The sequence below is a fragment of the Orbicella franksi genome, chromosome 1, assembly GCF_964199315.1.
Source record: "Orbicella franksi chromosome 1, jaOrbFran1.1, whole genome shotgun sequence".
Lineage (NCBI taxonomy): Eukaryota > Metazoa > Cnidaria > Anthozoa > Scleractinia > Merulinidae > Orbicella > Orbicella franksi.
The window spans coordinates 11,992,271-12,014,463 of NC_138145.1; the positions used below are offsets into that span (position 1 = coordinate 11,992,271).

Here is a 22,193-nt window from a genome sequence, read left to right on the forward strand (position 1 = left end):
AGTGTAGGCATTATTAGGTTTTAATCATGCTTTCTATTTGGTCACCCTTCGAGACAGCTGTTGATTTTAGCAGGGAATGTGAACGACCAAGGGAGACCCAGATTGAGTCTAAAATGAAAAGCCATCAAACAATACCTTGCTGTCATGGTTTGCCGGGATGTGGCTTTTCAATATAACTTCTAGTTTTGCCACTTTGTTGTCTGAATTTCGACACAATGAACATTTTAAGATTATCATTCATTCTCTTTGTGGCTTTTCTAAGGACATACTGACCTTTCCAAGTAACTTAATGAGATAAAATTTAGACTCTTAATTATATTTGTTGTCCGTTGGACCATCCATGGGGAGATAAAGACAGTTTCAATCCAGTTTCTTGCCCGTCGGTTCTTTTGTTTATTCGCAAAAGAAAACTATTTCACTGTATACATTGTTATAACTCCTAAATTCATTTTGAGTAGAAGCCAAGAATTAATGCTCTAGTTGTTTTAATTTCCGTAGTACTAAAATTGCATCTTACATAACTTGGTTTTAATGCATACTAGATGGATTCCATAGCATAACATTTGGACCAGTTGGTCGAAATACCGTTTGATTTTTGATTCAAGATTAATTTATTTCAAGTCATTTCCGTCGGTTCACAAGCAGAGTAAAACTGAGCGAATAATTAGCGACAAAAACGTGAGGATGACTCCATGTTCTGTCCGAACAACTGAAACGATTTTCCGGCGCGAAGAATTCACTCTTGAATACCCAATTCCAAACCCTAAATCTACGGGTATCTAATTAACTTGAGCTTAAAAATTTAAAAATGACACGTAGTACTGAAACTACAGTTCACACCACATTCACAGTAGTACTATATGAGCTTTGTTCAAAAACTAATGGAAAGGGTATTAATTGATTGAAAGGAGACCAATAATATTGTATGGTATGGTAAACCATCCCAGAGCAGAGTAAAACTCTGTCGAAAACCGGCACCCCATGATGGAACAAAAAAAAGAAGCGTAGTTAACTTCCCCATTCTTTTATTTTTAAAACAAGTTTCATTTATTTGATTTGTGACGAAGTACAAAAATTGAATAGTGTTTTAAGTGTAGAAACGACACATTATTTTTAATTACAATGTTCAGTATTAAACTTCAATTCCAGTCGATCGAGGAAATTAAACTGACGTTTGTTTTGACAGTTCTCATGGGATAAAAACTCGGCTCCGTTAGAATTTTTATCAACACTTTACAGTTTAGCTTGGCCATCAGGACGATCGACCCGCTTAAGAAGAAGAGCGAACTCGCCAGAAACCTCACCTAAAATGAAAACTAAAGTAATGCTGCTTTTTGCACTCTTACTTCTTGCTAGCTCTTTTGTAACAGAAAGCGATGCCTTCACAGCAGGAGGAGGGGGAAATCTTCCCGGCGGATTCAGAAAGCGTGAAAAGGAAGTGAGTTGCTGTTTCAGAATATATTGTTTAAGGCACTGAAAAAATTCCTTCACTACTGAAGTCAGTTCCTATTACCGGAGCTACTCAATGCTCCTGTTTTGTACTCTTCAGCTAAAGTATATCGTCAATGTCACTTGGACGTTGAATTTAAACAGGTTGGTATTGCATGTTCTTTCGCAGTTTTATGATTTGCACACCACACGAAGACGGATTTAAGGGTCAGATATTTTGCTGTATTTCATGATCAAAACGATGCGAAAATTATATTTGACTAAACAGCGAATCGTAACTTGTTAAGAGAGAGGAAAGTGCAACAAGAGTTACGCGATTTCACCGCGCGGAGACACTAGGGCAGAGCTTGAAAAAGTTTGCCTGATTTTTCTTATTTCGAGATCGAAATCTTGTGAATGCATAAGTCATTTGTTACTCCAACCTTGAATAGCTTTCTTTCAGCGTACTATTAATTACGTACTATACTGTAAACTAAACTAGGCCATTGTTTAGGTTTCCAATTATGGCAGTACGTAACGATTTAACTGAAAAACCAGGGCAGAGTTTGCAGTTTGCCCGATCTTTTTTAATTCTGAGATCAAAATCTTGACCTCGTATAATTCATACGGCACCCTTGAATGGCTTCAGTGTACTGTCACGGTATAGTTATGTTCAGGTTTGTATTTATGTGAATACGTCTTTTAGCAACTAACTTTTCGAGGTCATGCTTATGTAATTCATGACAGTTGATCAATATACTTCATGTAGAGCCTCACAGACAATCTCTTCTATTTCAGCACCAACTGGCCGGGAGGGCCTTGTGCTCAGCAGCCAGAGAACACTGCAGGCGGGAAATCATATTGAATGACACTGAATGAGTTCTGCCCTTCATTAGGCTGACCCGAGCCAGGGCACTTTTACTTGCACACGGAGAACAACTCTGAATTATCCTTATCATTACAATGTAAATTGATCAACTAATAAAAATTGATGTAACTTCTGGAAGTGAGTATAGAGTTCTGTCATGTTGTTTGATATGTTAAGGTAAAAAACCTCGAGATATTTCGCAATGGTTATGTTAGGCAAAGGGAAAGTTGAATGTGTGAAATGGCAATATGCACAATTCTGTTGATAATAGAAATCGTTAAGGGTGCTCAGTCACGGTATTTTGAGTTATTTTGGCCACATACAAAATTACCTTTAAATGGTAGGAAACCTGAAAAGAACAGTTAAACAAGATAGAAAAACACCAAAGAGATAATAAAAACCATAAAGGAACAAGGATGGCTAAGGATGGAGAAGATTAACACGGATTACAAACGACGAATTTGAAACATTGAGGCTAAACTTTTCAATATGCGCAAACCGTGACATAGCTTAAGAACAAGATAATAACAGTGCCGGCCCTTTCTATAGGAAGGAGCGATTGAGACGATGTTTGTCCATGGCAGGTTACTCCCGAAAGCATTGATCAGTTTGCTTTACATCTCACTGATGGATTACCCATTTATGCACCTGATGAGTGTAGAGAGGAACTATGGAGTTAAGATGTGTTGCCCAAGATACCACGTGGGTAACACAATCATTTCTTCCCAGTATATAGCAGGCGTCGAAGGAAGGGGAAATAATTTGGAGAGGAAAGAAATGGAACGAAGCTCCTTCTTCATTTTCTCCTTCTCAACCCTTTTCAAATCCATGCGTAAGCTACCGACCGCTGGATCCAGAATCCAACATAACATGAGGCCACCACACCTCCCAAATAAACTGATACCGGAGCTCCGGCTACCCGAAGGGCTGCCAAGCGGAGCACCACACTCATAGGAGCCCGTACATTGGCTGGCGGTATTGCTCGTGGGTGCGTACGCACGACAATGACGACAGCGGAGTCGCGCAACATGGCGGCGATACCTCAGCTAATAGGTTGACCGAGACTTGCAGTCTTGTTTCACGGCATTGGACATCGATGATATGAATTGACACCTGTCAAAACAAGGTATTTGCTTACCAGTATCACATGATCATATCGCTTGCTCTAGCTTAGAGCTCATCGAGGTCACATGTTTTTTCGAAGTTGACCGCTGCTCAGGAACTGGTTTTCGATTGGAACGCAGGTTCAAACCAGGTTAACTTATTGTAATCAGGAGCTCTGTTTTTAGGCTTGGCTAAGTGATGAAATAAATTCTAAAGTTTCAGTGAAAAAAGAGCAGCTGATTTCAAAATTATAAACAAGACTTATCAAAACCTTGGATGCAAAATGTGCTTTTTGCACAATAGATTCATTTTCTTCTGTACTAAATTTCGCAATTTCCAGTTTAATAGCAGTCCATGAAAAACTCTCCGTTTCATGTCATTCAAACATGTTGCGGTCAATGGTATTACACTGACTTGCCACGAAGAATGAAACGTTTACGTTTATCAGAGCAAAGTGGATTTAAATGTGTTTGTAGAAGTGTGCGGCAATAACTGAACTCCAAGGTGATCTGGAAGCCCTCGGTTTATTCTGTGTACAGAACCCGCGTGATATGTTGCGTGACAAGCACACAAATGTGTCACGTAACCTAACAAGCGAGATCTGGTCATGCTGTATTAACAAATCCTCCGAATCTCCACCGAGTGATAAACCCACTATACCAAATTAAGTCATGTACTCTCCCTAACTCTAGCCCCAATTAACAAATGATTTGGGCTGGTTACTGGACTAAGAAACAAGCAAAAACAAGAAATTATGCAAGGGCAATTTATTGGAAACTGGACTAAATGCAATGAAATCGCTTCATGGAAGCAATCATTTACATACACGGTGAAGGTTACATAAGAACAACATGGCTTGAAATTTCAAAATGTTTTATACTATGAGCTCAACGTACGAATGTAATGACCAAGCCTTCACCACAAATGTAAATAAGTAGAGCGGTTACACTTATCGTATGTCAAACAGCACTACAGTTTACAGTTTACACATAATTCTTATCAAACAGTTGTCGAAGTCAGAGTGAAAACCTTTTTTAAAAGTAGGTTAAAAAAGACTTCAACGTTCTTTAGCCCGAAATCAAATCAGTGATAGCTCTCTAAGTACTGGACACAAAACTGAAACCAATCAAAGTTCTACCTGCACTTGTCAGCATATTACACGTGTTGACTTTGATCTGTAACTTCCATTAGTTTAGTGGCAGAAGCGCGCCAGATAGAATTTAGTCTTGTAATAGTAAACAGGAAACCGCTCCACTATTAAATTTGAATTTTTTATTCTAGACGAAGGTGCTTTAGTTCTCCTTAGATTAATGTTGATTTTATACGAAACAATAATCCAGAAAGGATTTCAGCTAGCGAGTTATCTTTGCTCACTCTGTCGAGACTAAAAGCGATAATAGAAACTTATAAGGGGAAAAAGAGCAACTTAGCTTCAACATATAAATATTTACAAGCAACTGATTTACTTATTTATTCCTATACAACAATTCTCTTATCTTTCGTGAATACGCTTTCCGTATTAAAACGTCTATCGCAGGAAGCAGTTCACGGCAGTTTTGTGAAACAAAGTTTCAATAAATATTCTACTCTTCCAAGAAACTTGTCCAGATCTGATCCTTCCTCGTCTCTTGTCACTAAAAGCTCTGAAGGATGCTGAAATTTAAGGAGAGTATGTCTTAGCACTGACAGGAATTTCGATTGAGAAGATATATCAAACGCGTAGCGGAGTATTTTTGACGAACTTCGAGGTGTTTGGAAATGTGGTCAAACACGGTCTTTCGTGTTTGATATGTTACTTCTCTGTCGAAACTAAACTAAGGAGAAAACGGACAACGCCCTGCCCCCCCCCCCCCGATTTCCTTCATTTAAACTTGATGAATTATTAATGAGTTTGAGAAGCTATGTTTTGATTACTCGTGTGATAGCGAGTTCGCCGACTTACCTGTACTTTTCATGCAGGTAAAGGCTCTTTTGCCGGTCTTATAACTTGTATGTTTCCGTTATTCATCACAGCAGCTATCTCGCTTACTGGCGATTGATGTGTTTGTCTTAACATCTAAGGATAAAAGTTCATAAACACAATCAGCGTTTCAATAAATGACCATAGACCTTTCCCGCATTCCAAGAAACAATGGCGCCAAGTCGAGGTCAGGGTGGACAAAAATACAGTAAATGTATGAAAATGTCCACCCCAACCTCGCTCTGGTGCTATTGTTCGTACGCACTGAAGTGGAATGCAGGAAAGGTCTGTTACCTTGACCATTCACCAAATTCTCACAGCTAACACTAAGAGAAATATACTGAGAGAGAACCCAATAAGTAAAGAGAATTCATATTTTCGGTACAGGAAAGTTGCACAGAATCAACTGAGTTCTATGCTGAATTCTCACCTGTGGCCCAAAAGACGGTTTTCCTTTTTTCTCTCTGTATATTAAGTAGCCTACAAATGCTCCCATGGCAACGGCAAAGGTGCCGAACACCACTCCTAGAGCTATAATGCCATCTCGACTAACACTCGCTGTTTTCGATGGCTCTGTTGAAGTAGATTCCTTGACACTGTAATGAGAGAAAGACAAACAGATCAGTTTAAAAACTGAAACAGGATTTGTCTTATTATAGGAAATTAACGCTCGTGTTTATTAACGTATCTGAAATTAACGCAAGTTAAATTAACGCGAAATGAAGGTAAATTTGCTTCCCACTAAAGGAAATTAACGCGAGAGAGGACGCAAAATTTCAAAATGAGGGAAATTAACGCGTCTGCTACACCAAAAAAAACACAGAATTTGTTGAGAACAGGAACCTATTTGTTTTAACACTGTAAAGCTGACAGCGAACACGAACAAAATTCAGTTGAAGTACAGCAAACGATTTACTTATGTGAAAGATTGATGTGAAATGTAAAGTGGGCGAACAAAATTTATTGTTTGGCTGTGTCAAGAATGTCTGGAGTGTGTCATAGATTTGGGGGAAAATAATGGTAATTAACGTCGCGGAAATTAACACGCAACTTAATTAACAGCGCGGAAATTAACATTAACATAAATTAACGCGAATTTCAAAAATTCGCATTAATTTCATAAAGCGTTAATGCCATAATTAACCGACTGGCGACTGACTGCCAAATCATAACTTAGTCAAATGTGAAAAGAATGCTTCCCAAATAAACATTCCACAGGGTATTTTCAAGTGAAAAAGGCTCAATTTAAAGACGTTTCCAAATAACACAAACATACAAGCGTTTGCAAAAAAAATTACATTCCTGCTACTTTTGATTGTATCGTTTCAAGACGGTTTCCACAGTCCTCCTTTAGGACTTAGCAAGAAAACTAACTGTTTCATGCTCTTGTAAGATGTGGCGTAATTTTGTTTCAATCTGTGAACTTCTACATGCCAGTTTGGCAAAGATGTCCTATCAAGAACAGACTTACAACTATCAACGTAGGCCAACGTTTTTTACATTAAACGTTCTGTATTTTAAGAGTGAAAGGACTTGGTTCACGATCTGTCAAAGACCGAAAGCAAGTGTCAGTGAGTTACCTAGGTTGGTGATGATCAAGCGGAGTATTGAGGCTCCCCCCGGGCCACACGATCTTTTTCTTTATACTGAGTCCTTGATCCGGGGAGGGATCGTACGAACCAACTTTCGTCCACAGATCTCCGCTTAAATTCACCACATCGTAAATGGCAGGAGCATCCTGACTGGAATCAAAGAACTGTTTGCCGCCGGTTGAGCTCTCAAATCCCGTGCTCGTATCTTTCATTTTACGCAATTCTGCCACGAGTTCCTTCTGTACGTCTGAACGGGAAGTGTACTGCAAAGTGGAAACGGGCGAGTCACATAATGGTGGAACATAGGTATGCAATGCGTACAAAATAGTATGCACCCGGAGGGTTTCAGAAGATCAACATTATCAATCGAGCATTTCTCCACAAACACATCGAGAGTTATTACATCCATTTCTCTCCATAGCTGAATGTTATCATGTTTAGCAACCTCCGCGAGATGAATTAACTGTTGAGCACGTGTTTCCTACAGAAAATCCTTCTAAGCTCTACGCCCGTCGCAATGAACAATGTCCAAGGATGATTCTCTCACCTTGTCTATAGTTCCTGCTTCATGTAGTCTTGTTAGAGCATGCGCATAAGCAAGAACTGCATCATAGACCTGTGCCACATAAGCTGAAGCCTGTAAAACGAGGGTAAAAGGATTTAATGACTGAAGAGAACATTACTATGGTAAAGAAACAAACCTTTGTTATGCTGTTGGACAGAAACGTGTATGAGGCATGTGCTAATGTATTTGAAAAAGCCAGAAAAGAAGCACTTGGTTACCTCTTTGATGCAATGGGAAGATTTTAAATCTGTTGTAACTTCTGTTTACAGTTTTTGTTTCTTAACTTCTAATGTCCCAAAATAGCGAAGCAGTGCTAAATAATTTTTTCAAAAGGAAACTTTCCTACGTTAGGAAACCTTGTACACATAGTCCACCTTCTATACATAGACTAAGAGCAAATAAGAGAGCGTGACCGCAAAACCAACAAAGTGTACTGAAAACTAACCTGCAGCACCCGCGGAGAGTGAATGAGACCTGGGTACAAGTCTGCATCTTTCTCTTTCCAGGTCTTGAGCAGTTTTTGGTACAGAGCTCCTTCACCGTGTTTGGGCCTGGTGCCTACCATGCCCTGCATGGCAAGTTGTAGATTGGGAGAGTCAACAAATGTTGAAGTCGTGGCACCGTCGGTTCCAATCCACGTCCATCCTTTACCGGTCATGCCCTGGAAACAAGAGCCGGATAATATGAGCGACTGAATGCACCCGTAATTGTGGATACGAAAGGAAGAGGGTACTAAGAACAGAGATCGAGATATCTGCTGTTACATCTGTGTAATAAAAAAGGCGACGGCCGCCCTTAATTAGCAGCAATTGTGTCATGCGTTCTGTAAGACGTAAATTTACGGTAAAAGATGGGTATTTTTTGTTACCTGTTCTATTGCTTCCTGAAAGACTTTCTCCGCGTCATCGGTCGAGGTGCTGACCAGGTTTATTGCTGACCCAGCTTCCTTCATCTGTGAAAAACAAAATTTATGTTTTAGTTAAGCTGGCTAACAGACACTGACAAAATCGCTCCTCGGTGTAGAGACCGCGAGGAGAGTTTAGGAGCGCGAGGCAAACGCACGACGCAAAACCTCAATGACGGAAAGTCCTCGGTTCGTCAAATGCAATAAATAATAATGCATATATAAATGAATAAATAAATAAATTACCTGAGAAAACCCCCTACCTCTTTAAGATGTTCCTTTATACTCGCTTTGGTGTGCGCTTCAAACCGCTGCTCAGTAGTAATGTCGACTCCTAACTGCCTCACTTCCACGGCAAACTTACGTGCAAGTTCCTCACTGTACGGGTCAATCGTGGTGATGGTTGACACCTGTGTCCACTTGTATCTCTGAACTAGCTTAGCGAGCGCTTTGCCCTGGTACACATCAGAGGCGCATGTGCGAAAGAAGTTCGGATAGGTTTGCTTGTCGGACAACTGCGCCGACGTTGAAGCGTACGACATTTGAGGGATTTTCCTGTCTTTGGTGGCCGCAGCGATGGCGATAGAACACTCCGATCTAGCTTCTCCGATGATGAGGTCTATGTCGTGTGGAAGGTTCTGAAGGACAACGAGCTGTTTGTTAGTTTTAATGCTCAATGAGGGAGCTTGGATTACAACAGGGCGCCCATTCATCAGGAGTTCTGAGCTTCCACACACGAGACTGGTTTAGGATTTTGCGAGAAATCTTGAAACGTTCACAGTACATTGTACAAGAGTGTAATTTGCAGTAGCTTAAATTCGTATCAAAAATTAAAGAAAAATCTCCGATAATGTGCTAGAGAGCAAGGGTTCAACAAGAAAAAAAGTCTTAAATTCGTTTTTGGGACAGATGAACTATTCTCCTACCTGAGCTTCACGCCGGCAGGATTTCGAATCTTCGCCTCCATCAACAAGAACGTAACTAAAGGCCACCTTAAAAGGTCCCGTATTGACAAGATCCACAGCGATCCTGAACGCTGCCTGCCACTCTAGTCCCAGGTCTCGTAGCGACCCCAGATCTTCATGAGTGGGAAAGAAAGCCGCGATCTTGTATGTTCGTCGACCTTTGCCTAGAATCATAGTCCCGCCGCCGGAGAACACAGGGTCTCTTCTTAGAGTGATTTCCTTGCTCTTAGAGTCGTACTGACCGAATGTGATCCAGTTGTTACCCTGAGGAATTAAGAATTTTTTCCTGTTAGAAAACATTTGTGGGAACTTACTTTGTACGCAACTTAGGGTCAATCAAATGTACATAGAATTGACTAAGTCAACGAAATGTTTTCGTTAGAAATGCTTACGATTTTTTTCAATATTGACAAAGAACAATAAGTGAGCTAGTGCCCACGACTATATAAGGTACTTCTAGCTGCTGTCTCTACACGAACCTACTAGGAAGATCGAGTTTACGTAAATCAAAGTTATTTACATATCAAAGGTTTAACCCGTTTTGAGAAAAGGCCTACGATAGCAGGGATTTCGTTCTGTTAGCCCTGCACAACAACTCATGTAGAATGAGCGACCTAATCTTCAAAGACAAGACGCTTTGATCGAGACTTAAATCTCCCAATTAGAATAGCACCAGTGTGTAGAAAACGTAAGCAGAGTAGCGATGTTGATGCACTTACCTTCAGGTTAACAACATCGTAAAGGGGAGGAGGATCTTGATTTTGATTGAAGAACATAACGTTGCCGGTACCAGTCGCGCTCGGAAAGCCTGTGCTGGGGTCATCGAATGTCCTAAGTTTCTGGTAAAGATTGTCTCGCACGGTTTGTACATCTGATGTTCGGCTGATAACCTTTTTATTGACTAGGTCTGACAAAGCCAAGGCGACGCCATGCACTGCGTCAAACAGTTGAGCGGTGAATGCCGCCGAGGTAGGAGTCTGGGGAAAATAAGAAAGACCATCAGTGGAAATACACACCTTTCAACTGTACGTACTTTCATATGGTGCTGTATGTAACACTGTACAAAGTGGTTCAAACTCATATGAAAGCTATTGAGCAGTGCTTTCATGCGGTACAGATTATTAGGCGGTATACGGATGTTCGCCTCTGAATTCGCGTCTGAGTGTAGCCCCAGTGTGAGACCATTCAAATAAAACCTATCAGGCAGGAGTCGTATAAGGTGCTCCTTTGTTCCCTTCCCTGACAAAAGAGATTTAGGATTTTTTGAAATTATTTTTGCAATTCGGGAAGGACATACAAAAATTTCTCTGGGAATTTTTTCGTAATAAATCAGCGAAAACTTTGCCCGTAGGCAGAACAGTGGAATCTGCACCACAAAGGACGAGAGTGGTTGGCTTAAGTTAACTTGAGAAAAAAGGCAATACTGAATGCAGGAATCCTTACAAACAGCAAAAGAAGAGAACATTACTCACCGGCTTGCTATGTACAATCCCAGGGTAGGTTGTGGAGTCCTTCTTTAACCAAGCCGCCAGGAACTTCAAATAAATACTGCCCTCTCCGTTCTTAGGCTGTGTTCCTATCATACCTCCCATGGTGCGTTCCAGGTCCCTCTGCTGATTGAACGTGGACGAGGTAGCACCGTCGGTCCCAATCCACACCCAACCTTTTCCCGTCATGCCTAGTTCCTTGATTTGTTGGAAGACTGTCTCTGCGTCTTGGCGGACCATGCTGATCAAGTGGACTTTACAGCCAGATGATTTCAACTGGAAAACGGCAAGACACTGGGTAAGTATAGGTATTAATCGACGCAATCGCAACTCTACGGTCGCTGGAGGAGCTGTTAAAAGTTTCTTGTTTGGTTAAAAACAACAACAACAACAACAACAACAACAACAACTGAACCACAGACAGGCGAAGAAAATCAACTCTGCTCCCTTAGTTAGTGACTGTTATATCACGAACTGATTTTAAGTCATTTTGTGCGACGCACGAATTGGCTTCAAATTGAACTAAACTCGAAATAATAGCTGCTTGAGGTAGAGACACACTAAGTGGGCATCAGTAAACCAGAATAAAAGAAAGAGGATGATCAGATATGGAGAAGATAAGAGGGATTGGAAAAAACGAGCTTGAAACCAATTACCTTTTGTATCTTTGGTCTGACGGTCGCTGCTCGCGCATTTACGTCAAAGCGTTGTCTGCTGACCACACTGACTGGCACATCAGCCATACCGGTGACTTCCTTCTCAAACATGTCAGCAAGTTCTTTGCCATAAATATCATTTGTAGCCACCGTGCCAACTTCCGGGAGCAGGTACATCCGGAAGAGTGCAGCGAGTACAGCAGCTTGGTGCACATCTGAAGGACATGTTCTGAAAAAATATTTGTACTTCGCTTTGTCTGAGAGGATGGCAGATGTTGAGCCGTAGGAGATTTGTGGAATTCTGTTTTTAGCGGAACCTGACAGAGAAGCCAAGAGAAGAAAGTTTTATAAGAATGCATCGGTAAAAAAGAAATTTCTTCTGGAAAAATAAATTCACAGGAGGACATCAAACGCTGAGAAAATTGCACTATACAGTAGGAAGTTAGGGGAGAAACAATATAAATAAAACTTCAACTCGGCTTCTGAATATAAAAGAAACATTAATTTCTAAATGAAACAAATCAGTCACATCTTGTGTTAATTCGGAATTCTTTCTTGTTCCAAACGGTCAAGGATTGAAATCCAATCTAATCATGCATAATCTTAGCCATCCGTCGAACTTTACACTGCAGACATTTATTACTGTGTCCGTAGCGTAGCTATTATAGCAATTACCATGAGGTACCTTGCAGTTCGACGATAGATTAGGACAGTGCTATCGAGCTGCAGGTCTAAGTGAACTGAACATTTTGCCAGCTCAAATTAGGAATACTAAACAAACTCACCTAAAACACCAGCAGCGGCCTGGGAACAGGATGACCGATAAGCTCCAATAACCGCAACCACATCATCTTTCGCCAGCTCCTCGGCGGCCAGTTTACACGACGCGTTGGAGTCGACACCGCCGTCTTGAATTCTGATGTCGAAATCCACCGCTAACGTCAGATCTTTGTTCATCATTTCCACAGCAACGCGAAACGCGGATTCAAATTCCTTGCCGAGCTCAGACAGACCTGCCAAGTCCGGGTGCATCGGAGCAATGAAACCGATTCTAAAGGTTGTTTTACCAGGTAGTCCCTTATCCGTGGGGGGTATCTTTGTGTTGCCCGGCCAAATGATGTCAATACTCCCTCGTTCGATGCCAATGGTCTTGTTCCACTTGCCGACTTTTTTCCAAAATTTTCCCTAATAATAGTTATCATAATGATGTTAGTGGTTGTTCTGCTTTTAAGTACAGAGGGTAAACATTAAAAAAACAGGAGGATGTATTCGCAACACAAACACTACATCTTCAACTGCCTTAATTTTACTCGTCTGCCTTGAAGGGCAGATTTCCTATCTACGCATAATGGAACTCTAATAAGTAAACAAAAGAAGGTTAAAGGGGATTATCTGAAAAATCCAGTTGTAAAAAAATCTTACCTGGAGATTTCCAACGTCATATCCTGGAGACTCAAAATAGGTGGGACCTACGAGAAGAAGAATTAAAGAAACAAGATTTTAAGACGTATCACATACTAACTAGAGGCCCATTGCACTATGTTTTAGTTCCCTTGCATAAATTCTCCCAACTAATTTATTAAAAAGGGGTTTTAACTTCAACGTTAAATTTTAGTTTAAGATTTTAAGATGTGACAAAAATTCAAAGCTTTATCAAACACCTTTGACTTCTTTATACATTGTGTTCTATTTAGTCTCACCTTGGGCCCCTACAAATCCAGCATTTTTGTCACTGAATTTCTTCAACTCGTCAAAAACCAATTTTCTTAATTTGGAAGGAGAGTCACTCTGAAAAGAAGAAAACGTCGTTAATTAGACTGCGGGAACAATCACATTGTTTTCTCTAGCGTGCGTATCTTTGCGGGTTGACGTTCCCGCTAAAATTTGACTATTTGAAGGCATAGTTCGTCCATCTGATGTACACGATTGTTCGCTTGATTAACCATAGAAGAGTGAAAATTATTACCGATAATATTCTGCCCTGTCTTGCCAATCTGTCAAAAGCCAAATAATAAGCATACACAGCATCGTAGACTTGTGGGACATAAGCAGAGGTTGACGGTAACTACATGGTAAGACAAGAAGACAAAACAGACATCAGTTGGCTCAACAGACACATTTGTAAGAGATACAAAAGTAAAGTAGCCTTAAGTTTATCGCGAGTTCGCTTGTATGGAATCGAAAAGAAAAACTTACGTGATCATAAATAATTCCTGGATATTGGTCCATAATGCCTTTCTTGGACAGCCACTTTACTATAATATTGAGATTCCTTCGACCAAAGCCTCCTAAAAAGAGAAACGCAAAGAAATGTTGCAAATATTGTTCATTTTCTGTTTTTTCGAAGAAATGGTCAGAAGAAAGCTAGGAAAGAACACCAGGAAAGCCGCTAATTTCAGTGGAAATAACAGATTTTTTCTCCCTCATTTTTTGACCAAAATAGCCTGTGGCGCAGTATTTGCGATTTAGAGTCACGTACCTTTGGGCATGGTTCCCACAGTTCCTTGCATGGCTCCCGTGGCTTTGCTCTCATTGGTGGGCGGAGTGGCCATAACCCCATCACTGCCCAGCCACACCCATCCCTCACCAGTCATACCCTGTCAAACAGGATAAACCAAATGTCAGTGCGTGTGCAAGAGAATTCGATACAATGAGAGATGACTAGTAGCTGGGGATGTTTGGGTAGGGACTGCCACTTCAGAACATGTATTATGGTATTATGGGAATTTATTATGGGACCTTCTTGTGCCAATGATAACGAAAAGAAAACACAAAACCAAGAGGAAAGAGGAAACTGTGTCTAGCGTCACTAGAATAGCTGTAAGTTACAGGTTTTAACAAATCCCGTTACCTTTGCTTTTGCCGTTTTGAAGATAGCCCGAGCATCTTGGGGCAAACCAAAAACAAGGTTCACTCTTGTTTGAGCGTCTTTTATCTACAACAAGGACATAGACCGGAGGAGTAAACGTTTAAATCACACGAATCGTTCAGTTAGTAAGCACAACTGTGGTGTCAGCCAATAAACTAAATTTGGTCAGGAGAAATACTCCACTGCAGTCTCCTTGCTCATTTTAAAGGCATTCGTTAGCGCATCGAGCCTTTATTTACATCTTCTTAGTTAAATAACGAAAAAAACACCAAGAAAGTAATAATTAAGTTATTTAGGGCGATGCTGGCCGAGGCTGAAGTTTAGGAAAGATGTACACGTATGACAGTTAAGAAAACTTCCAGGCACATTTTTCCAAGCCGCAACATTCGCAATATTCGCGCGCTAAAGCATTTTCCTCCACACGATTTTATTATCTTCCACTAATCCTTCTAATTAGGAAGCTACGGTTAACGGATCCTGTTCCCAGGTCAACGAGTTAACAATTCCCAGCACAACCGAACAAATAAGAACAGGGTCATAAATTTTAATGACCTATACCACATCATACGAAACTGGCAGGGGAGGGGAGACTCGGGGTCAAGTGTGGTCAGAATAGAAATCACGTGCTAAAAGTGTCTTACAAGTTGGTGATTTCAGACTTGAGTGGATTAGAAAGAAATGGTGCACGTTTCAAACTCTCGCCGGGAAAGACAAATACGGAGTATCCTTTCTGAATGGAAACAAAGTTCGTCATTGGCACCGTCATGTCTGATTCGAGACGCCTCTTCGTTTTCCCACTGTTGCTAATTTTAGCAATTGTTAAATTAAGACTCGTTTATAAGCGATGATGATGCAATTTTAAAGTCATTAGAAACATTTAAGGTGGTAACAAGACGTTTCGAAAAGTAAACCGACTCTTAAGCAAACATCGATTACCAAGCAAAACATTCAGTATTTGAAGTGACAACTTTCACAAACCGTGCCGCCTTTACTAAATAGACGCCAATGCTTCAAATGCCATTATAATGCATGTTTTAAGTCACTAACTGTCGATTAGTAATGTAAACATAGCGCCAAAAATACCAAGACAGAACAACGCTTACCAACTGCACTTTGTTGTCGACCACCTCAGGGCTTGCCATGCTTGACAATCGCGAAGAAGCGTGAATTCGAATTCCTTGAAACCGTGCTGCTGTTTCAAAACTGTCGGCAAGGTTTTTAGCGTAGCCGTCAGAAGTAGCTATAGTGCTGACCTGTATCAAGGGGTAAAGAAAGGGAGGAAGGAAATTAGAGAATGTCTGCAATTCTATACAATATAGAACCCTATTCTTTTTCTGAAAGGGTAACAAAACGTGAGGGTGTGTACGACTGCATCTTACACGATATTGTCCAAAACGATGGAGAAAACTCCTCTACTTCTTGAAAAACTGTTGTTTAAGTTGTAGAACCAAAATATACTGCTTTGATCAATGTTGAGAAGTTGGTGAGGAGTGGAGTCATCTATTCAGCCCGACTTTGTGTAAAATAAAACAGCTACGCTTGGGATTTATGGTCTTACGTAATGATAAGCCAGGTTTTTGGGTGCCAGGTTTGAGCAAAAGGAAAAATCTATCTGAATCTAATGAGCATACTATAAACGTATTCGTTCGTGTACGTCTGACTCAGTTTAAGGAGAAGAGAGAAAGGTTTATACCGGATCTCAGTCGAACCTTTTAATATCTCTTAATGATATCTGCCTATCGACTTCTACTTTAAGAGCTATAAGCAAGTGAGCTTGAAACCAATACCCTCAGCAGCATCCTTCTAAACACTGACAGCTAAGTACTTACTCTTCTCCAGTTGAAATATGTCACCAACTCGGCCAAGACTTCAGCTTGATTCACATCACTAGCGCACGTCCTGAAGAACCGAGGATACTTCTTCTTGTTGGACAGCTCTGCCGCAGTTGACGCATATGATATCTGGGTCATGAAAGGCACTAAAAGAGAATAACAACAAAGGATGATGATCAAACTATCGTTGCCCTTGCAGCTATAAATCTGCTTTACCATATTGACGTTCCCTCATTTGTCAAAGTGGCTAAGTCATAAATCCTCACTTTAAACACCCGTTTAAAAAGGTCAACGTTAAATATGTCAGCGCTGCCAAAAACATGTATAAGTTTTCAAAATCTCGACACTTTTATGTCGACATATGTTTCTCTACAAGATCCTACTGATTTTCGCTGTTGGTCGGTACATAAATACGAGTCACATTCGGTGAAAAGGCTACTCTGCAGTTTTATTATGCTGCAGCCAGTTTCAGTATGTTGTCTTTAAAGAAATGTTTATCACCGGTTCGAAATTCCAGACGAACAGGTCCACATGAGCTTCACACGCCAAAAATTAACAATCACTGAATGAATAACATTTGTTCAGCTTTGGTTAATTCTCATGATACGTTTGATCCTTTCTTTAAGACAGAAGAATGCCTTATTAATACAAAGTTCTTCCTTTACTCCTCATTATGAATATATTACCATCGAGGTTTTCATTCTGTGTTAAAAAGGTAAAGCTATACATTTTGCTGCGGTCTGAATTGGTGCGTGTATAGTGTGCATAGTAAACGCGTTGGGGAAAGACTAAATAAACTCAATGAAACATGGTGTTTGCAAGAGATAGTTCTTATTTGCATTGCTTGAATTTTAACTACATTTTACATCTCTTTACACGAACAATGCTATACACATAGTAGACGAACTAGCTTGATCCGAGACAATTTGTTCCTCAGTCGTCCTTCCAAAGTCAAGAGCCATGATAGGCGAACAATAAAACGAAAGGGCACAAACCCCACTACAAGAACAGTGATTGAGTTTGATACGGTTTACGGACCTTTACGCGTACCAACTACTGAACAAGTCCATAAACTAAACCTTGAACTTCCAAGACGGTGTTTATCTCCCAAGACGATACTTAGCTTACCATTGTCTCTAAAGTATTGATGAGATGCTTTGGAACAAGAAGAACGCATCGCTCCCACTACTCCAACAATATCCGAGTCAGCTGCGAGCTGCTGAGCTGCGATTTTACAGCTGGTGGAAGGGTTTGTACCGCCATCTTTGATCATGCCTGCAAAGGATTGTACATGAAGTTCATAAAATTTGATTTACATCTGAAATGTTCGTGAAAATTGACAGTACTCTTTAGAGCTACAGTTATCAAACATTTATCTTAGCACATTTGATTGTATGACATGAATTAGATAACAGCGGTTTGCCTAACCCAGTTTGCATAATCTGTTTGTCTGCGTTTTATCTGACCCTTAAATGCTAGCAACACACAGACGAGCAGGAAAATTGGGAGCAAAATTGGTGTACTTTAACTTAGTTGTAATTTCCCTAACTGTCATGGACTAGACCTACTTTGATGGCCAATCTGTGAACCAAATTATGGTTATCTCTTACTGTAGTACTGCAGGTTTAATTTGCGATGAAAATATGTCAAAAAAATTCGTTAACTTAAAGCGCAGTAATGACAGGACCCTTGCCAATTTTTCTGCTTCATGTTTAGTAGAAAACTAGATTAATTATTGGGTTGTTTAATCTGGTTATTGCTGTGTTAATTTTTTATCCCATCCACGTTCACAATTTGTCACATGTTATTGTGTGTGTGTCTTGCTGTAACACGGATGAGATTTTCTCGTATCATAGCAAGAGTGACTTTTGCTTTGCCTGTAACTTAACAATTCAATCTGGAGACATTTCAGAATATTCGGACTTGCAATCGCCCAAATACGTTAGTATTGATTACAAAGAAGGAAAAACCACTCTCCAAAGATGTGAGAAACACCGCCAATTCTGGGAGTGTAAACACCAACGGGAAGGGACAAATTCAATTGTTTCTTGGTTTAATCCGAACCCCATACCGGTTTTGTGAGTACCTTAAGCCAATTTACCATCAATGATTAAATAAAACCTCACTTTTGAAATCCATGGAGAACTTAATTTGACTGCCAGCTTTGGCAGCATCTTCATTGATGAGCTCTACGGCGAGTTTGAACGCCGAACTCTGAAAGAACAACGTGAAAAAGCACACTGAGCAAGATTAACAAGAAAGTGGCTAGAAATTACGTGGTTTCGAGAAAGAGGACACGAAGAACTTACCAATTCTTGTCCTAGGGATGCTGTGGCTCCTAGAGACTTGTCTAAGGCGCCGATGAAGCCAAGTTTGATTGTTATGTTATTGGCTTCGGCAGGTTCTGGAAACAAAATGGACACCAAAGAATGGTTGGCGTTAAAGAAGTGCCCGAGATCTTCAAGGCCTGCTTTCAGGTAAGGGAAAAGTAAAGCTTTTGAAACTGGATTTAGAAGTAGAACGAGGAAAATAAGACTTAACACCGGAGCGTTCATGACAAAATGCGACAGAAACAATAAGTAAGGTAAGACTTAGGCTTGTCTAGGCTATCACGTTTCAATTTAGCCAAACAGTCAAGATCGTTCTAGGCGCCTCCAGATCCAGCAAAATGATCTGACAGTGTAACAGCGCGACTTTAAAATAACAACATCAACAATTTTAAGATACTAGACGAGAAATCTTTAAACTTTGATTTCCTGAGGTATTTCCGAACTGTTATCTCAATGTCCAAAAATCCATCCACTGTTTAAACACTTCCTAAGTGAAATTCGAAAGCCGTTCTTGTCTGGATCGCTGGCATCTTTGTTTTTTGGGCATTCTGGTAGCTATTAACTGATACTGAAACAAGTAGTAGCTATTAGTGAAACCATCGAGTAGACTCGAAACTCTTGCTCTAAAAGAACAAGTCTGTGACGTGAGGAAATTCTTTACAGGTCAAATCTGCCTTGTGATTCACTGCCAAGGAATTTACCCTCCCTTGACTACAGCTTTGAGGTAGTAGCAGCAAAACATAGCGACTTTGCAATGTGATTCTCGGTAAAATCAAATACGTTTGGATTATTTAAGCCCCTAAGTCAACGTTTCATAGCAGTGACACTTTGGACCTTGGCAAGTTCAGGAGCCACCCAACATGGGAAGCATATAATGAGCTTAACAGAGTCACCTATGAAGAGGCAACTCTCAATGTTGAATCCTAAGAAACACAGCCGAGGAAGATCACTATCAGTGCCATTGCATTGAATCTTGTTCAACACCTAGTTAAAGGACTCTACAGGCGCTAGGCACTGCAAGAACCCAATTCCTTCCATGTGTCTCTACGCTTGTCCCAGATGATTAAGTACCCATTGTGTGCAGTCGACACGCAATGGAGTCACCTTTCCAGGGTCTATTCCTTTGCGCCTCACTTACCAATACAAATTGCTGTTAGAGCATATAGAAAAAGAGAAACCACCGCATGGAACATTTCGTGAAATTTAGCCGCTTAGCAAGAAGTGCTTGTTGCCGTTTCACTCTTCACACTTTGTCAAAATGAGAAGGCCTTTTGCACCAGTATGGTCAACCCGCCTATTTTATGGCGTCAAACGGTTGCGCGCGCGGATATCCGCATCCTCCAACACACACCGCATACATTGCGACGCATTCTTTCCACGAACTATTTTTTCAAGTTTAACAATCAGGAATTTTTAGCCTCCAATAAGAAGGTTAATCGACATAAATGACCTACTCGTTCCCAAACTCACATTTTATCTCTGTGATCGATGATGCAGCAGGGAAAATGTACAGTGTTTTCAACAACGTCTTGACACTTTTGTAAATTGAACAAACTAAGCAGACAGTTATGACACAAATTTTACAAAAACTTCAAAATAAACAAAGGAGAAGAGGAGGAGCTATTTTGTACTGTAAAAACATTGCGTAAATAGGCCGGTCACCAAGGAAAAAAAAGTTCGTTAAAAATTAGTTCAAAAAATAGAAAAGCAGCTCAGTGAAATAATCTTCAGTTTAATTCGAGTAAATAAGATGATGAAGAACAAAATTTTTTCGTTCAACGCACACGTGGTCAAATTTGGAAAAAGTTCAAAGTCGTCCAAACTATATTTACAATATGAAGTATCTCTTTGAGAAATTCAAGGGCCTGTTTAAGGGATTTTTTTTTTGTTTCAAATGGGTATTAATCCACTGTAGTATTTAAAGTCGTGATTACACGTTCTCCGACTCATTGCACCTGAGAGATAAATCTTATACTCCTCTTCAGTTTGTCCAATGGCATGCAAAGGAAACTTGATACGGGCATGATAGCGTGCTGCTAAATAGACAGAAACAATCTGTACTAATCGGCCACTGACTGGAGCATTTCCTGATTAAAATAAACCTGATGGAAAATACGACAGATTGTGGATCATGATTGTCATATACATTGTCAATTTGAATTCAACCAAACAGGCGGTGCTCTGTGATAAGTGGATCCATTCCAAGGTATTCCTAGAATTCGTAGATTCTGAGATAAGATAATGAGATTGTGGTGTACTTTGTCACCGGAGAAAATAAATCTGCGAGAGGGTATTAAAAATACAAGAAACAAAATTAAACATAAGGATTAAAAAATTTTTTGTAAAACAAAATGACAAGTGTAGTCTGGAAAAATAATTCAATAAAAACGCATTGCGTTAGAGTCTGTGACATTTTTAAATCCTTTCTCCAGTTACCACACAATCAGGGTTCAAAAGCAAGACTGTAAAATGACACCACGCTACAAGATGGCAACAGATCATTAATCATTATTGTTTGTCGGGTATAACAACTGATGAAATCCTGCTAACAAGGTTTTGATCGAGAACTTTTAACTCACTTTTGGCCTGCATCAGTTTGAGGAACTTTTTGGTGCTGCGAGAAAACATTTGCATCGCATGTTGGTAACAGATGCCTGCAGGAACGAACAAGTGAAGACAAAGGAATGGCAACGCCCAAGAAACAGAGACTCTTTCTTCTGTTTCTTCGATCCTTTGCGTGGCACCATGTAATTTAGGGTGAGCGCTGCTTTTCCATAACGCTGTTTCAATTTATATCTTCTGAAATCTCAAATATTACAAAAACGAAGGAACACAACATATCAAAAAGCATGTATAATTTGCTAGTTGATTCATCAAACCGAACGAAACTTTGCCTCATATGATTACTTCGTCTCGCTTGCTAGATCACAGTACCGTCGTTCGCATCCTGTGTTTTATGCGTCGACGTTTGCTAGAAGCAATTCAATTTGACAACGGACTGTTAATCTAAACTTTTAACATTTGATTGCTTATTGATCACGCCTAATCCAGGCTACTGGAATATGTTTTTACAACGATTAAACCAGACACAAGGCATAAGATAGTAGATACAGAAAGGAATGTCTACAAGATTCGTGTGTTGCAGTCATCCATTTGAGAATGACAATGGTGACAAAGGTAGATAATGTAATGTTTGAATGAAACACGGGATTTAAGCTTAAATCTGAAGCAAAATCACTTCTACAGTGCAGTATTTTAATCTGTCTTTTTGTTGTTTCAAAGCGATTCGAATACAATGTTAGTTTTCAGTGTTGGTAACTGAGGGATATGAAATGTCTGAACTGACTCACTCGGCTTTGTATTTCATGTTCCTTCAAAACTGCACATGTTTCGTAGTTCTTACAAGTATCAAGAGTTTCAGAAATAATGGGAACATAAATCTATTGATAGCCTTTTAACGATCCTAACAGTTTCAAGGTTGAAAGCAATCAATTCAGAGTCAGTAGTCGAAACTCATCTCTTAATAGGGTATGCTTCTCGACGCCTCAACAAAATATGCTTTTATGTCGGGTCATACGTATTGAGATCTTAAATATCACGAATCAAACTCTATAGATCGTGTTTTGCTATTTC

At 40.1% G+C, this 22,193-nt stretch overlaps 2 protein-coding genes across 5 annotated transcripts in view; one reads left to right on the top strand and one right to left on the bottom strand.

Annotated features, from left to right (window-relative positions):
- Positions 1-4,152: 4,152 nt before the first annotated feature.
- LOC145490498 (uncharacterized) overlaps positions 4,153-22,193 on the bottom strand; it is a 30,437-nt gene continuing 12,396 nt past the window's right edge. For 2 of the 4 annotated variants that reach the window (XM_081469621.1, XM_081469613.1), the window contains exons 2-25: positions 18,540-18,634; positions 18,357-18,444; positions 17,359-17,505; positions 16,228-16,376; positions 15,502-15,651; positions 14,381-14,464; positions 14,009-14,126; positions 13,726-13,817; positions 13,496-13,594; positions 13,230-13,317; positions 12,952-12,998; positions 12,315-12,714; positions 11,530-11,846; positions 10,859-11,149; positions 10,106-10,363; positions 9,348-9,650; positions 8,685-9,059; positions 8,386-8,469; positions 7,963-8,178; positions 7,500-7,589; positions 6,941-7,215; positions 5,791-5,956; positions 5,343-5,456; positions 4,153-5,053 (exon numbers count right to left, since the gene is read on the bottom strand). In XM_081469621.1, coding sequence (XP_081325747.1) covers positions 5,352-5,456; positions 5,791-5,956; positions 6,941-7,215; positions 7,500-7,589; positions 7,963-8,178; positions 8,386-8,469; positions 8,685-9,059; positions 9,348-9,650; positions 10,106-10,363; positions 10,859-11,149; positions 11,530-11,846; positions 12,315-12,714; positions 12,952-12,998; positions 13,230-13,317; positions 13,496-13,594; positions 13,726-13,817; positions 14,009-14,126; positions 14,381-14,464; positions 15,502-15,651; positions 16,228-16,376; positions 17,359-17,505; positions 18,357-18,444; positions 18,540-18,634 — 4,037 coding nt within the window. In that variant the 3' untranslated portion in view covers positions 4,153-5,053; positions 5,343-5,351. Of the gene's footprint in view, positions 5,054-5,342; positions 5,457-5,790; positions 5,957-6,940; positions 7,216-7,499; positions 7,590-7,962; positions 8,179-8,385; positions 8,470-8,684; positions 9,060-9,347; positions 9,651-10,105; positions 10,364-10,858; positions 11,150-11,529; positions 11,847-12,314; positions 12,715-12,951; positions 12,999-13,229; positions 13,318-13,495; positions 13,595-13,725; positions 13,818-14,008; positions 14,127-14,380; positions 14,465-15,501; positions 15,652-16,227; positions 16,377-17,358; positions 17,506-18,356; positions 18,445-18,539; positions 20,016-22,193 lie in introns of those variants that run through there. The other 2 variants (XM_081469624.1, XM_081469608.1) reach the window with 2 other exon arrangements.
- The window catches only part of LOC145490712 (uncharacterized), a 33,604-nt gene continuing 30,046 nt past the window's right edge, over positions 18,636-22,193 (top strand). The window contains exon 1 of the mRNA XM_081469814.1: positions 18,636-18,707. Coding sequence (XP_081325940.1) covers positions 18,660-18,707 — 48 coding nt within the window. The 5' untranslated portion in view covers positions 18,636-18,659. The remainder of the gene's footprint in view (positions 18,708-22,193) is intronic.